We start from the raw sequence: 16444 nt of genomic DNA on the forward strand, positions 1-16444 counted from the left end.
TGTTGTAAAAATGCTTGCAGTCAGAGAGGCAGACAACATTTGCATAAAAAGATTTACAAACGCAACCTTTACACAGCTCCATCCAAGCAAGCAATTAGAAGTCTAAGCACATTTTTATTTCTCCAGGTAGGTATTTAAACTCATACACAAGAAAACTTCAGTCTTGCCTCATCACTCTCTAGGAATGGTTCTGTTAGGCATGTTTTATGTTGCAATTCTAATAAGCATCTCTCTCTCTGGTTTTTCAGCTGCCCACATAATTATGAATATATTTGCTGCAAAATAACTACGAGATGTTACATTGCTATTACTGACACTACTATTAGCACAGTACAAGACAATGCCTATCATACAGTTTACCATAGCAGAAACCTGATTCCAAACCTTCCTTTCTCTTCTTCTTTGTACCACCACTTGATAGTTTTGTATATTGTTAATAGAAACAGCCTTCCCTCATGCACACAGAAAAAAAAAAAAAAAGCTACCTGCTAGCCTTTGGGCACTCAAAACCTTTCTGACTATGATGCAAACCTTATATAAATTTGACAAAAATCATACAGTTCCACCGTATTTAAACAGTTTTAAAACTATGCCAATAGAGCTGTGTATGAAAAAACCTCAGATGTATAATTGAATGCAGTGCACTTTGAGCATCTGTGTCATTCAGCATGTAGAAACTATATATGATCTGCAGTTTTCCTGTCCCAGTATCCTATTTTGTTCAACTTGGCTGAATTCTTCAAAATGAAAAAATCACCCACAATAGTTATGGGCAAGGCTTTCAAAAAGCTGTAGACCTTGAATGAACTAATCATCTGCTTTCATGAGAAAGGAACACTACACATAAACAAAAAAAAATTGAATTAAATTCCATATAAAGTTCTCTTTACATACAAAAGATGACTAGTTCCAGTATGCATTGCAATAACAAAGCCTGCAGCATGCAGAAACAAAAGAAATCCTGCATTAGGCAATGATCCAATTGCTCGGGAAGTACCTATTTTTTAATTTCTTTTTTCAATAGCATACCTGTTTCTTTTTGACTTCTATTCTTCGAGGAAAAAAAAAAGCCTCATTACCATTTGTATTAGATTCTCAACTTAAAGAAAGTAATACACTCTGACTGCCACCCTGCCAACAGACTAGTACACATTCAGAACTAACTCTAAATACAGATTCTGTTATAACATAGATAGATTTGAGAAATAATGGTTAACATGGCAAAAAAATTCCTCTTGTTTACAGTCTACTCTTCACTCTACCTGCTAGAACAGCGTAGATTAACTACTTTCCAAAATACGACTTCACATTTGCAGCATACAAGGTTTTCACTCTTTCCTCCCTCTTCATTGGAGAGCAAATGCCCAGGGAAGAGACCAGAGCTCTGATGAAACTGTAACATGCACAGACTTTGCCTTCTTAGTTTTAAGGTTACACAAAACCCTTCTTCTGATACAAGGTCTCATGAAAGTAAGACTAAGAGAGAAGACCTGTGACATACTGGATTGCTTTGAACAGCCTTTCTTCTACTTCAGCGTGAGAGATCAGGCTGTTTCCAGCACTGCCTTGTTGGGTTTTTTCCTGTACTGTGGCCTTTCTTGCATTCAGCTTCTAAAATTCATCAAGTTTTATTCATTACGGGTTGTAATGACCTACTCTTTAGTCTGTTCTTCTGGTCTTTTCCTGTCCAATCTTCTCCAAATAAAGCAAAAGCTGATATAATTTCTAGGTAGCACATTTGTTCCTTCTAAATCTAGCACCACTCAGCTTGCACAGGGATGACTAGAGAGGTGAAAGTGGTTTTTCGAAGTCCCTAACTAAGGAAGGATCGGACAGGATTGCTGCCAAAGGATCAAGTGACTTCAGAGGACTGCTGAAGATTGGTATATACTTACCAGATTTTCTTTGCTTTTCCCTAGACTATGGGAGGACACTATACAGCTAACACACAGATATTCCAAAGGAACAGACAGGCGACAAAACTAGTAAGAAAATGCTCACGTCCCCAAAATTGATTCTGTTTATCTTAAAATAATCAAGACCTTATTCAAGTAAAAATAACACCTAGCTACAGTTCCTGTATCTACTGCATACAGAGGTGCAGGGGGAACATATCCCAGCAAGGCACTTTAAACACGACAGTATCATAGTCAAAACATCCATGGCAAACCAAGTCACTCTCTTACTTGAGGTATAATTGAAATTTTCTTCCGCAAGTCATGGAGTCCCAGCTCTGATGTCAAGTACTTATCAATCCAAATCCTTCCTTCAGGTTCTGCCAAGCGAAAGAGGGCTGCTATCAGAGAGCTTTTCCCAGCTCCGGTTCTTCCCACTATTCCAACCTACGGAGCAAGCCAAGCTTGTACAGTTAAACTGTGAGCTTTTCAGGATAAATTAATATGTCAAGCAACATTTTTACAGCATCATAGGATTTATGGTAGAACATGCACCAAATAAAACTTCTTCGTAATTAACATTCTTCCAAGAGGAAAAATCCTCTCGCCTTACATTGGTTTGGATTCAGGTGACATTTGTATACATGACAATTTCTTGGATCATATTCAAAGGTGAATGATTTCCCCTTAATGTGTGGTGTCTTATTGTGTAAACAAGATAAAGTGGCTCAATGCATACAGTAATATGATTCAAGGCTGCTAATTTTTATACTAAACCTGGTTTGCTGGGTGATGTTAGGCAAATCATTTCAGGCATGCATCTACTACTCGACCCCAAAAAGGCATAAAGCACTCTGGGAACAATGTACTACCAATTTAAATAATTGAGACTGATTTCGGTTAGCTACGGTTAAGGTGAAGTACTTTAAAGTAGCACCATTATAAATTGTATCCATACTTCAGACATCTTCAGCAAGCATTGAAACTAGAAGGCCATGACATCAAGCTGAAATTCCTTTTCAAACAGAAGAAACAGCAAATAATAAAATCACAGTGATTCAGGGCTCTCTTTGTTCCCAAAGAAAAACTGGAAGACATACACAGTGTGAAAAAAAAAATAAAGCTTTCAGAAAAAAGAGACAGTGAAAAACATGGGATTTATAACTTTAATGACAAGGCACTAAGATCAACAAATATGTCTTCTCTTTTAATTTTTTTAAAATGTTGTATTCAGGTAAAGGATTCTTAGACAAAACAGTGTACAGTAATCAACTGTATTAGAGAAAATAATGTGTATAACCCTCTACACAGATCTGATCTGGCAGAATTTGTTATTTCCTGCATTCTGTTCTAATCTCTGCATTTCGAAAAAAAAAAATCAGCACACTGGAAAACTTCAGAGAAAGCAGTGCAACACAAAATCGATATGGGTTGAAGATACTGATTTGATGGGGAAGGATTTCTGAGGATTAAACATGTATATTATGGCTTGGCAAAGTGATTGGGGTGCAGAAAGGAGGAAGAAAGATTAAAACCTTCATGAGTATAAGTACAGACACCAGAGGGCAATTCCCCACTGCCTGAGACTCACATGTATGCAGCAATGCCTGCTGAAATGGAATTCAGCACAGGAAACTGCCCCAAAGTGCAAGGAGAAACTGTCAGTCAGAGACACTAAGTTCAGACAAAACAGCAGTGCCCACATTTGATAAAAAATACACAACACACTAAAAAGGTACACTTCAAGGAGCAACTTATACTGCATAATCTAAAAGGTATTTTCTACTTCTACATTCTGATTTAACAATTTCATCCAACCATTCATTATTGTACTATTGTATATAAACTAATTAACATTTCTACTGTGTTTTTTATTAAACAGACTAATTTAAGCAAATTGTTTCAATAAATATAAAATATCTAATATTCTTAAATTGTATTAGTCATACAACAGAAAAGTAGTTCTGAATAGATAAACTACAGCTCAGAAAGAAAATGCTGACTAGAGAACATAGACAATCAGAGTTGTGAAAATGAAAATTCAGTTGCTCCACTGCAAATGTCAATATAAAGTATTGTATCGAAGATATAAATAAAAAAATAACATAAAAAAATACATTGATACTTAAAATAAAAATGCAGCTGCTCTGCATATTGTCAAAATCCCACTTTCAGTTTGGCATCAAATTGAAGGACTATGCTCTTCAACATTTAGAAAAATCTATTTGCATCTTTGGTCCAATTGACTACAGGCTGCTGAAAATTGACAGGAATTTGAAACAGCTCTCAGTATACACATTATCCATTTCTTTGAATACATTTTATTCTTCACAGGCCCACACTCAGTAGCCAGTGCAAATACTACACCGGTCTGCAAATGCAAGTGCCACCCATCAGGAAGCACATGGCCAAGATTGTGCTGCCTGATACAAGTCCAGTGCACGCACAGGAGTACACCTGCTATGCTGGGCTCATCATTACTCAAGTGTCACTTGTACTTCACAGCAGAGTTGCACAAAAAATGTGAGATTTACAGCATGTCAGCTACTCCACTGAAACTGCCTATGTCTTTGTTATCCCTCAGGCAATCTCCCTTTCGTTGTGGGAGTACAGCTGCTATGCCATAAATCTACATGTGCACCTTCCTAGCTTCTTCATGCAGCCTGCAGATCCAGGAGCTGTCAGGAAAAGGTGCATTTTACGATATGTTAGCCAATAAGCATTCATGAGCTCCCTGAAACAAAGATGGCGTATAAAACTCAATATTACACGTAATATAGGAGCAGAGGAGGTTAAGCACTGCCAGCTACTGGCACAGCAGTTTGTGTCTCCCTGGTCTGTTTCTGTCAGACCACACTACTTCAGCAAAGATGTTTAAAACACAGGGCCCTTCCTAGCCTACTCTGACTGTAGGGAAATAATGAATACTGAGACAAACAGATCAAAAGAGATCTTAACCCATGAGTGATTAGCTAGCAATCACCTCCCTCATTCTTACTGTACCCACAGCTTCCCAAACTGGGCCCTGGGATGGCTACAAGAAAAAATACAAGCACAGCAGAAGCTTAAACTCATTCATGCTGCCAGTGGCACTGCAGCCACCAGAAGTCTCTAAAAGCCAGGGTCCTGAACAGGTATAAGAGCTAACAGTGACAGCAGTATGGGGAGAATCCCCAACAGATCTGGAAACCTGGTTCTGAAGAAGATGCTTCTCCATAGTGAAAACAAATATAGAGGAGAGATGCTTGAAAGACTTATTTTACGCAATGGCAGCCTACTTGCAGTATTGTGCGAAACATCATAGAAAGTTGAAAGTAAACAAAAAGTTCTTGGCAATAGCTTCAAGCTGGGCAAATTCAGGATGATGAAACCACAGCATAACTGCTCAGCAAAAATAAATACCCTCAGTCATCCCTCCATCTCCTGCCCCCAACAAGGACTGAGTCATGCATCGCTAGTATCTCTTGCTGCCATTTTTAATTTCCTTGCTGTCTCTCACTGAGAAATACAGAACATCTTATCTACATTGGAGAACTTGTAACAGCTAAGGAGATGGCCCACATGGCTCTTCTTCTCAAGAGACCATTTTTAACTCATTCATTGCTAATTCCAGGAAATCACCTCAATGCAGCAAAGTGTGGTTGAATTTTTGTAACATGAATGTTATTAAACGTCCACTTGGGGAAATGAACAGGCTTGGAATTGAATGGAAAAGCATGTTAGAAAGGAGGCAAGGGCAAGGATTGTAGAGTTGAACCATCCTCCGAGGGAAGACCTCCTAATCAAACAAGTACACCTGCATTTGAAATGTAGCAAAGAACAAATTAGCACTTCGGGGCTCTAATTTAATTTTGTCTGCGGGGGAGACCTTCCCTGCAGCACTCTTTCAACAAGGATAGCGTCAAAATTGGAGAGGAGGAGTCAAATTTGCAGAGGAGAAAGAGTTTTATTTCTATGTTTCTTTTGGCTACCAATCTAATTAATGACAAGAATTAATTGGATAAGTAGCCAAAAGGAACTGAAAGAAAATCCCAAATTCTGAAGTTATGCAACTGATTTGTATTTCTTTCTTCTACCTTCCATTTTGGACTCAGTACAAGAGCATGTACATTGCTTATTTTCCATTGGTTTTGCTCACCTTGCCTGCTGACACACTCAATTCCAATTATGTTCCCTCTGTTGAATACCCAATTTCCTAATGTACCTCCATTTGTTTTGGATTTGAACAAACAATCTGGGCTTGGCTGGTATTTTCAATGTCTGAACAATTGAAAGATTTTTTTAAGGAAATCCCAGATTTTTTTAAGGAAATTATCCGGTATGTTTAATCCTCTGTTTTGACAGACTGAAATACCATGTTCCCAGACAAATTTATGCGACACTTACAGAAAATAAACAGGCTATAACTTCTGTTATTAAATATAACTAAAACTTGTTTTTTAAAAGAACACTTACTGGTTTCCTAACGTCCACATATATCATAATGCATTTCTAGCACACAGCTTCTTGTCAGCTCATTATCTTTACTTAATTTCTGTGAATATCCAAAGATAGCTGCATACATACCTTTTCTTTTGGTTTAATTACAACAGACAAATGTCTTAAAACCAATGGTCCGTCTAGACTGTAAGTGAAGTTAACATTCTCAAATGCTATCATTCCTTGGTTAGGCCACTCTGGTGGTGGATGCTTGCTGGTCTCCCAAGGAGCTTCTTTTTCAAGTTCTGTGTACTCCATCACTCTTTCTACTGATATCATCTAAGGGGAGGAAGGAAAACATACATACATGAGCTTCATCCTATGGCATACACTGCAAGTACTGCCTTCATATAAATATTTTTACTATAGAGATTCAACGCAAATTACACCATGGTTTTTCTTTAAACAAAGGTAAGAGTACTTGGCGCCATTCTAGGCTTTCTTACAACTAAAGAAGTGGAAAGAATGCATCTCATGTCCTACTGCAGATCCAGATCTATCATGATACATAAAGCCATTCATAAGTATTTCTCATCAGGAGGATTAATTGCAAACCTAAATAAGTGCGTAAGTTTTAAGAAAATTAAGCTAAGGAGTTGTCTGTCAGTCTTGACTAAGATGACACTAATCCATTTGTGTTAGAAAGATAAAGCTAGAAATGAAACTGCCAAATGAACTACAGGCAGACACATGAATTGAGTTTGACTCCTTGCCCTGCATAGGACAACCCCAAAAAAAAAATCACACCATGTGCCTGAGAACATTGTCCAAATGCTTCTTGAACTCTGGCAGACTTGATGCCATGTTCACTTCCCTGGGGAGCCTGTTTCTTCTGGGTGAAGAACCTTTTTCTAGTATCCAATGTAAACCTCCCCTGACAAAGCTTCAGGCCATTCCCTCAGTCCTGTCACTGGTCACCACAGAGGAGAGATCAGTGCCTGCCCCTCTTCTTCCCCTCACAAGGAAGTTGTAGACCACAATGAGGTCTCCCTTCAGTCTCCTCTTATCCAGGCTGAACAGCCCAAGTGACCTCAGCCACTTCATAAAGGCTTTCCCTCCAGATCCTTCACTATCCTCATGACCCTCCTTTGGATGTGCTCCAACAGCTTCATTTTGTATTGTGCTGCCCAAAACTGCACACAGGACTGAAAACAAGGGTGCTGAGTAGAGAGTGACAATCACTGCCCTTGACCAGCTAGCAACAGAATGGAGATGAAATGTTCTTGCCTCCCCCAGGTGCAGTCACCCTTTAATAACAAATGATTTTTGGTGGATGTCCACCTATCAGAGAAGTTGATGCTAATCAGAGTTGCATAAAGTGATCACATTTCACACCAAAGCCAAGTGAGTGAACAGCCTTTCTCTTCCAAGGTATTTCTGAGTCACAGCCTCCAAGAAAACCACTCAATTCATGTGACACTCCCAGATATCCCCAATGGTATGAAGAAACCTAAAAGTTTCTTCCCATTTTTCAGAAAATCTATCACCACCAGTTTTACTGGCGTGTGGAAAATGCACTGAAAAAGCAATGTGGTAGCAAACAAAAAAAATTCTGACTTTGTTATTATCATTATTATTTTTATTAATTAATTAATCATGGCTTTGTAATTCCTACAAAAGGACTACATGCATTTCCTAGACTATGTACAGCAAACTATAATTACAAGTAACTTCAGTTGTCAACACAACAAAAAAACCCCAGGTTTATGTTTAGCATGTTTTTTTTACAATCTAGCTTTCTTATGTATTATCTTAAGAAAGTAGACAGGCAAATTAGAACATGCTAGTAAATACTGTGAATTGGTCAAAGGTGTTTTATATTATATAGTTTGGAAAACACACAACCTTGTCAGCTGAATATAAATGAATACTTTTGCATTTGTGTTAACTTAGAATGAATGAAAAAGTTATAAACCTTTGCAATGGAATAACAGGACTCTAAAATACCATGAGGGATATAAATAAAATTTTAAAATGCAATAATAAATAACAATAATTTATAAATACCAAGTATAAAAAGATAATTTTAAATTTTCCTTATGGAAAGGGATTAATTTATTGCAACTTTAGCAAGTTGCAATGCAATTGTCTACACTGTAACTAGACGGTTTCCTTTCTGCTATAAAGGGAGATTGTAAAACCTCCATTACTATGAATGGAGGACAATCCCCAGACACAGTTCATCTCAACAAACATTCAAAATCAGTCAGACAAATCATTACCTAGAACAAGTAATTTTTCTTTATGACTGCAGAGTGGTGCCTCAATTGCTTGCTAAGGTATTTATTAATATCTTAATTTAATTATGAAGAATCTCATCCTTAAGGCTTCATGTTACAAGCATGAAAGGGAATATCACATGAGAGGGAAAGGAAGAAATAAACATTACCAGGTTTTCAACTTCAGCGCTTTGTCTAACACCCCACTGGAACGTTCCCATGAGGGTGATTGCATAGGAGAGCGCCAAACCAACCTGCCCCGCGTTCAGAGCTGCAGAAGAAAGGAAAATGAGACTCGAATAGGTATATCGTAATTACACAAAATCTCAGTTAAGCTCTCTTTCATGAGGTCACTTACATGATGGAAGCATCACAGCCAGAATTTTATTTGGTTATGCACTACTTGCTATCTGTGCAATGAGTACCTCCAGGCAGAACAGCTGCTTGCTGCATTTTTGGGGTACATTTTGGACACTTTTTGACAAGATAATCCAAATTCTCCTTGGCCTGGAGTTCATCTAAAAACTGAGGCTCATTCTCAAGACCAAACTTACATAGACTGTTAGGGTCATCCCTGTCTGGTTGAGCATTAGTTAACTTTTCACTTTTTTCCTACAAAAACCAGATAAGACCCTAAACCTAAGCAAAAAAGTTGTGTAAAATTATTTCAAAATTAGTTATGAACATGTACATCAACTTTGTACGCTTATAAGCAATCAGGTAAAGTAACAGGACAGAATATTTCTTACCCTCTTTATAAAAGTGTTTACTGTGTTTGGTGGGTCTACTGTCACAAAATAAACGTATTCTGTCAGCCCCAATATTAAGCATGATTGTCCTCCGACTTACTTGAACTTTATCCTAACATAGTACTATTGACTTTGAGAGAACTACTCTTTATCCAGAGACAAGGAACGATTCGGGACCATTGTTTTGACTTGTCTTTTTGCATTCTAATAACATCAAACCTAGCTCAAAATTTGTGGAGTTGCGCAGCACAGAGCATTCAAATTTTAAAATACACGTGCACACACAAAACTTATCCAAAGAAACAAGAAAAGAAACAAAACCAGTAAATTAGCACTAACTTTCATGTCCAAGATAATTACTTCTTCCTTCATGTTTTAGATGACTATCTCATTCTAGCACATCTAACCCAATTACATCCTGGATGATGCATACACTAATGACAGTTCATGAGTGACAGTGAACATAAAATGTATTATTATGAGGCAATTTTCTTTCTGGAACTGGCCTATCCCACTGATCCAAGATACGAGAAGAGTATCCCTAGGAATTTTAGCTTGCCTTTTGACCTACTGTCCCACGTGCAGAAAGGAAAAGCATTGTTAAGAGGCAGCTCCATGCGCGTTTCAGTACAAAAAGTAAAGCCCTGTAGGCCCAAAAGAGAAAGACAAAAGTAGGGAAAAAGAAGAAGATTTATTTCTTGTTATTGCTCTGAAAGCCAGAATCTCAAAAGTGAAGACTACAGAAGAGCACATTTGTTTGCACACTTGGGGATGACGACAGATGTATGCCTCAGCCCAGAAGATGTCTGAACTGCCTCCAGGATTTGCAGGAAAGCAGATACAGCCCCAATGCCCTAGACTAAGGAAGAGATCATGATCTAGAAAGAAACATTTAACTTAATTACAGCCTTTAAACAATTAGAAACAGCAACATATGAAAAAGAATTAGGCATTACTATACATGGTAATTACTGGGTGAACTTTTTCTAACATCTGTACTTACTGTTGGCCAGAAGTAGGGAACCAAAAGCAACCACTATAACAAAAATGGCACAGATGGCATCCAGACGCACAGCAAACCATCTTGAGGTTGTCAGGAAGAGAAACCAGGCCTCTAAAGTATATTTTACAAAGACAAAAATCAGTGGATTATTAGAAAACTAAGCTGTATAATTACTACTAAATTTATTCATGTTAATAATAAAAATTGTCAAAAAACCCCAACGTTGCCATCTTCAAGTGCATGTCTGCATGGACTGATGATGATCAGGCTACTGACCAGTTTTCCTGAAATTGTCTAATTTAGTTTTCACACCAATAGCAACCACAATAGGAAGAGAAAGAAAAATAGTTAAGGCTCAGAGCATGATCCACTTACTCAAAATGGAAACTTCTTCTCAACTCTAGTGGACTCAAGAGTCTTACACAAAAAGCAGAAATACAACTGCATTTACTGTAGCTGGAATCTACAGGCTTTTAGCTAGAACATAACACAACTGTCAGAACCAAGGTTTTAGAAGGCAGCTGCAGCTGGTTGAACTCTTGTAGGAGGTACTCAATACAGCCAGTGCAGCTATACAGAGGTATTCGGATTATTAGATGCACATCTTTACTTTTGGGGAAGCTCACAGGTCGACATCTCCACTCTGCACTCACACTCAGGTGTTGACAATTTGGTGCTAAGTTCCATCCCAGGAAGATTTGCTACAGTACAAGGTACAAGAGACAGCACAAAAAGTCACTGCAATACAGAAGGCAAAGTGTTTGAATCCAAGACCAAAACCCGAAGCGAAGCAGCCATAACAAAGCATGGCATGATTTACTGCTTAGGCTGCACTCAGAGGAATTGTTCCAGCTGCTACCAAGACACAGCAGAAGGTTACCACTCCAACCCCTTCTGCCTTGCTTGCCATTACTGCCTGCCAATGATCACTGCAGTTTCAACTGTTCAATGCTCCTTAGCCCAGTGCTGGGAAAAGTTCAGACTGAAAAAATTCTCCCATCTGTAAGATAGAGAGAAAGTAAGTATTCTTTTTAAGCCTGATCATCTTGGGATAGCCAGATTATAGAGCTTTTGCTCCACTGATCCTAATTGTCCAGGGAGGCACATTACACTGTCAACTTGAGTCATTTTGCAACCTCCCTATGCAACAGGGGTCATTGTGCATAAAGAAAGAAATCTGACAGTCATAGGAACTAATAAAGACTCATCGTGGTCTGACAACTCATGGGCTTGCTTACAGAGATCGGCACTGGCAGGAAGGAAACTTGGGTTTGGTCAAATGTCAGCATGCCTTCTAGATGTTTTTTATGTAAAATTTATTTATAGGCATCCCTCAAAAAGGTTCAAATCAAGTGTCCTGAGTCCTAGGCTCAGGCCTAAATACAGAGGAAGATACTACTTCAGTCAAAAGTGCTAAACAAAATCATCACTGGTTGGGAGAGCCTTCTGTAATGCAGGAAAGAATTTAAAACTCTTTAGGAGACTTAAGAACGCAGGACTACAACTTTGCGAGCTGCTATGAAAGGTATTCTCTTACATCAACTACTGCTTGCTCACGTTTACTATCAAAGAACTATCAAGGTTGAAAACAACTTCAGGAGATCTCTAGTTCAGCCTCCTGCTCAAACATAGTCAAGTCAGAGGTCAGACCACATTACTCTATGCTTTGTGCAGTTCCAGTCTTGAAAATTGACACAGATGAAGCCTGCACCTCTGGGCAATCCTTGCCTCTGCTTGACTGTGCTTCACAGTGAAATAGTTTTTCCTGAATTCAGGTTAAACATCTCTTGTTACAACTTATACCCAAGTCGCTGCTCCTACCACTATGTACCATGGTGAGGAACCTGTATTTATGGCAACATCCTTGCAGGCACTGGAAGGCAGCTATTAAATCCTCTGTAGTCTGTGAACTGAACAAATCCAGTACCTCCCCCACAAGGAAATCTCTCCTGTTAACACCCTAACTTTCTTCATGGCCCCTCCAGGGAGCTCACTCTAGTTTGTTAGTATGCTTCTCAGAGCTGGCGGTCCACAACTGGATGCAGTACTCCCAGTGTGGGCTAATAAGCATGGAGGGGGAAAATCACTTCCCTCCTTTCCCTGGCTATGCTCCTGTTAGTACAGTCCAGATGGTGTTGGCTTCCTTTGCTGTCCAGGCACATATTCCCTGTGAGGACCAAAAACCACACACACTTTAAGCCAGCTGGTATATCCCAAAGACTTGTGTGGGAAAGACACCAAGATGAAGTGTGTAGGCATACAGAAGAGTATGACTATAAGCACTGAAGCTCAACCTCAAAAACATAATCTGCCCACGAGGGGTATTATTGACAGTTTTGTTAGGGAGATGCACAAAACTGACTGAAAAATTGAAGTGTTTTTATGTTCCCTGGATATGACCTTAAAATTCAGAAAAATATTTCTTTTAAATGTCACGGTCCTCTTTGTATAGTGAAACTTCTATACACAGTTATGCCTAAAGATGTCTTTCAATATAAAACTAAACCACAACTTTATCTTCCCTCACTATCAGGTACTGTAACATTGATTTGGTCAGATAATTAGCAACTATAAAATATTGAGAAATGGGAAATTCAAAGCTAGAAGTGCCTCCCTGGAAGATGCACTACACCAGTCACAACTCACTGGGCTCAACATGGTCAGTGTGCATGATGCTACAACCTGTGATAAACTGCACTTCAGAAAGGATCAGCTGGTCTTGTCTGAAACCTTGTAAATGTATAAATTACAAAACAGCAATTGAATATACTTGTATGTCTTACAACAAAGTCACAATCTTACCTAACAAACACTAAACTGAAAACTTGCATTCTGCTATATCTTGAAGACCATTGTAATAGAGAACATTTAAATAACAGAAGTCAAATAATCACAGTGCAAACCTGAATTATATTACTTATGCTTGCAGAACACCAGTATCTCACACCTTCCAATTATGTTAATTCCATATTTTAGATTTAAACCCTGAAAGCTGCTCAAAGTAAAAACAAAGTTAGATTTATGAAACTTTTCCAAGATTATTTATACTAATAATATCTGCCCATTCCTAGCATTCTACTTAGTATCAAATGCTTCATAATGTAGCTTGTTCCCTCCACATCTCTCTCTGCCCTCTCCCCACCTTTCCTTTTCTTAAAGATGGAATCCAGGAAAATGTTAAAAATTATTCTTTAACTATTCTTATCAGGCATACTTTCAAATGTTTATCTTATACATTGTTAAAACATATGCATGGGTATTCTAAATTATATTACAGCCCAAAGTAAACTCTCTAAATCTAGACAGATAATGTTTTTGTTCTAATACAGGAATTTTACCCTAAAGAGACAAATGCACAGCTCCTACTGATTTTAATGCACATTATATCCATGTCGCTGAGGGCATAAGATATTATTCTCCTCCTACAGTGCGAAGTATTTGATTTTTCACATCAATTCATCACAAACCTGAGTGGAGGTCTTGGTGTGCATCAAATAATTTTTGAAATCTTTCCTCTGCTTTCAAAGCCCGAATAGTCCAAAGCCCCTGGAGGGATGACGACAAGTGGGAGAACACTGGACTTCGAGCTACAAAGGGAAATGACAGTTGAGTTAACTTAACAATAGATGAAGGACAACATTTAATTCTTTTTGTACCGCGCTAATCTTTAATCCTACCATTTATATTTAACCACACAAACTACTCGGCTGCATCTTTTTAGAATAAATATGCAATATCTTTAACTAATGTCCTCTTACTCAATTAGAATCAGTCAGACAGCCAGGCAGATTAATTTATACAAAAATCTCTTACATGATTTGGGCTTTATTAATGACATTAGGCACCCATGTTTGTTATTCATAATGCTTAAAATTCCATATCGTCGTCAAGTTAAAGTCAGGCACAGGAGTCAGATAAGGTCAGAAATACCATTAGTATATGCATGCAAGGTCCCAAAGACCAGCAGCTTAGCATATTCTTAACTAGCTTTATTTACAGATAGTTAACTGACATACCCAAGGTTTATCATTATGCAAAACAGGACTTAAGCATGTAATTCACTGGTTGAGAACCAAGGCAATAAGGAAGTTATTTGCATAGCAAAAGGAAAAAAAATCTTTGATTGACTGTCTATAAAATACTAGCATTTCACATAATAATAAGGAGGGTTCAAACTAACATTAAGTCCCGCCGAACTACATACTTGTGGATTCTAGACGTTTAATATCTCTTGAAGTGTCTAAGAAATACCGTCGAAGAAAAATGAAAATAATAAATAGTGGAATTAAGGGGATGAGTATCCAAGGAATCACTGCCACAGCCACAGCCACCACACCACAAATCTGTAGGAGAGTCTAGAGCACAATAGAAACAAAATAAAAAACTATTTGCCAGAAGAATTTAATTTAGAACAAGCATAAAACTATGTAACACCATTGAAACACTTAAATATTTAAACATAAGTACCACATTTAAGAGCGGATGCATTGTATAACATATGAGCAACATCTATTTTTAAGCAACTTGGAAAATTTACAGTAATATCTAAATTGATATTTTTCCAGTTTATGGTTTTCTTCCACATTATTTGTTCTTTAAAATAAGTCTTTACAAAGCTGGTTGACTGAAAATTAGTGTCTTTCTTGGTAGACTATTTTGTGACTGCCACAATAAAATAATAAATGATCAATGCAATGGACAGCTAATCTTTAATGGACCCTAGTTATTTGGTGAATCAAGGACATGTTTTTTCATTCCTGCTAAAAAGAAACTGGTAAAAACTGGCTTTCAGTTTGAGTTGAAAGACTTGACACTTGGAAGACAGACTTTCAACATAGGCTTGCAATATTTTCCTAAAAACAATATTGTCCCATTTAGAAAGAAAACCCTGGACAGGAGAAAGTGGGCTTTCTCTTCTCAAAGGATTGCATTGGGAAATGCTACAAATAAGAAGAAAATGTTACACACTGCAAGAAGTGGCATAAAAGGCTTTTTTCACCAGGTTTACTAGAGTGTTATGTAATAGGTGAGGTAAAGCTGACTTAACTCTTAAAAAACTAGATATAATGAGGGAAACTCTGTTCCCTAGGACAGAGAACCCTGGTCCAACTTTCTGAATAATATCTTCCATTTCCTTCAGACCCCTTCACATTCTTCAATCAAACTTTCAGTTTGAATACAAAGTCAAGAGCATTATCTGCACACAAACGTCTTGCAGAACCCAGCTGTGCATGAATGTGTATGGTAGGAGTCCTGGTATACTATGTGCCCATTTGTTCCTTAAAAAGGGGGGAAAAACCCCAACCCATACAAGAAGAAATTCATACAGTACCAAAACCAGACAACTGAAATCGTAGCTCAATATTAAATTCCTGTATTATTCTCATTAACATATTCCTTAGCAATGACAATACTTTCTGAAGATTTTTCATTTTATGGACTGTACAGCAGCCACCTTCTTCATCACCTCATACAACACAGAAGTGGATTCCAGCTAAATTTTGTGGCTGCCTGATTTTTAGATTCCAAAACTGCATTAGTGTCCACTGGGTGCCAGAAATGCACGGCTTGGAGCAAAAATGCTTCCATCCCTTCAACTTTTCCAACTCAGTGCACTTATAAGCAACACATCAGCCAAGGTAGGTGCCAGAGAGCTACCTGGGTTTTCAAAGACTTTCAGTGGAAGTGTCTATGACACATTGCATTTCCTGCTGCACTTCTGGTAGTGCACTGAGGCCAAAACCAAGTCCAACCTTTACCCCTAAATTTGCTTTTTTTCCCTTCAGGCTTCTCTGACTTTACCCTAATTTGACCTGACCAAAGAGCAAACCCACTCGCCTTACACATTACGACTGCATGAGTCAGCTCTAGGCTTACAGGTCTTAGCTCTGAAAGAAGATATATTAGTGTTATAGCCCCCCATCTCATAGATCCTGACAGCACCTTTTAGGGGCTCATAACCCTATTAAGGAAAACTGCTAAAAGGTAGGCATGGGAAAGGAGCTCTGGAGGAATTTGCATTACCACTACACTGTTCATCTGTGTGTTAAGGTGTTGATTGATAGCATCATGTTGTTTGACCTTCTAGATATATACAGC

General features: G+C 38.1%; 1 protein-coding gene across 3 annotated transcripts in view; it reads right to left on the minus strand.

Annotated features, from left to right (window-relative positions):
• Positions 1 to 16444, minus strand: part of ABCC4 (ATP binding cassette subfamily C member 4 (PEL blood group)) — a 136603-nt gene that overhangs the window by 31394 nt on the left and 88765 nt on the right. For all 3 annotated transcript variants that reach the window (XR_012056768.1, XR_003961121.4, XM_030276133.4), the window contains exons 21-26: positions 14550 to 14700; positions 13813 to 13932; positions 10346 to 10456; positions 8764 to 8864; positions 6462 to 6653; positions 2187 to 2342 (exon numbers count right to left, since the gene is read on the minus strand). Coding sequence is in view for 1 of the 3 variants with exons in the window: in XM_030276133.4 (XP_030131993.4) it covers positions 2187 to 2342; positions 6462 to 6653; positions 8764 to 8864; positions 10346 to 10456; positions 13813 to 13932; positions 14550 to 14700 (831 nt within the window). In the remaining 2 variants the exon portion in view is untranslated. The remainder of the gene's footprint in view (positions 1 to 2186; positions 2343 to 6461; positions 6654 to 8763; positions 8865 to 10345; positions 10457 to 13812; positions 13933 to 14549; positions 14701 to 16444) is intronic.

The sequence above is a fragment of the Taeniopygia guttata genome, chromosome 1, assembly GCF_048771995.1.
Source record: "Taeniopygia guttata chromosome 1, bTaeGut7.mat, whole genome shotgun sequence".
Taxonomy (NCBI): Eukaryota; Metazoa; Chordata; class Aves; order Passeriformes; family Estrildidae; genus Taeniopygia; species Taeniopygia guttata.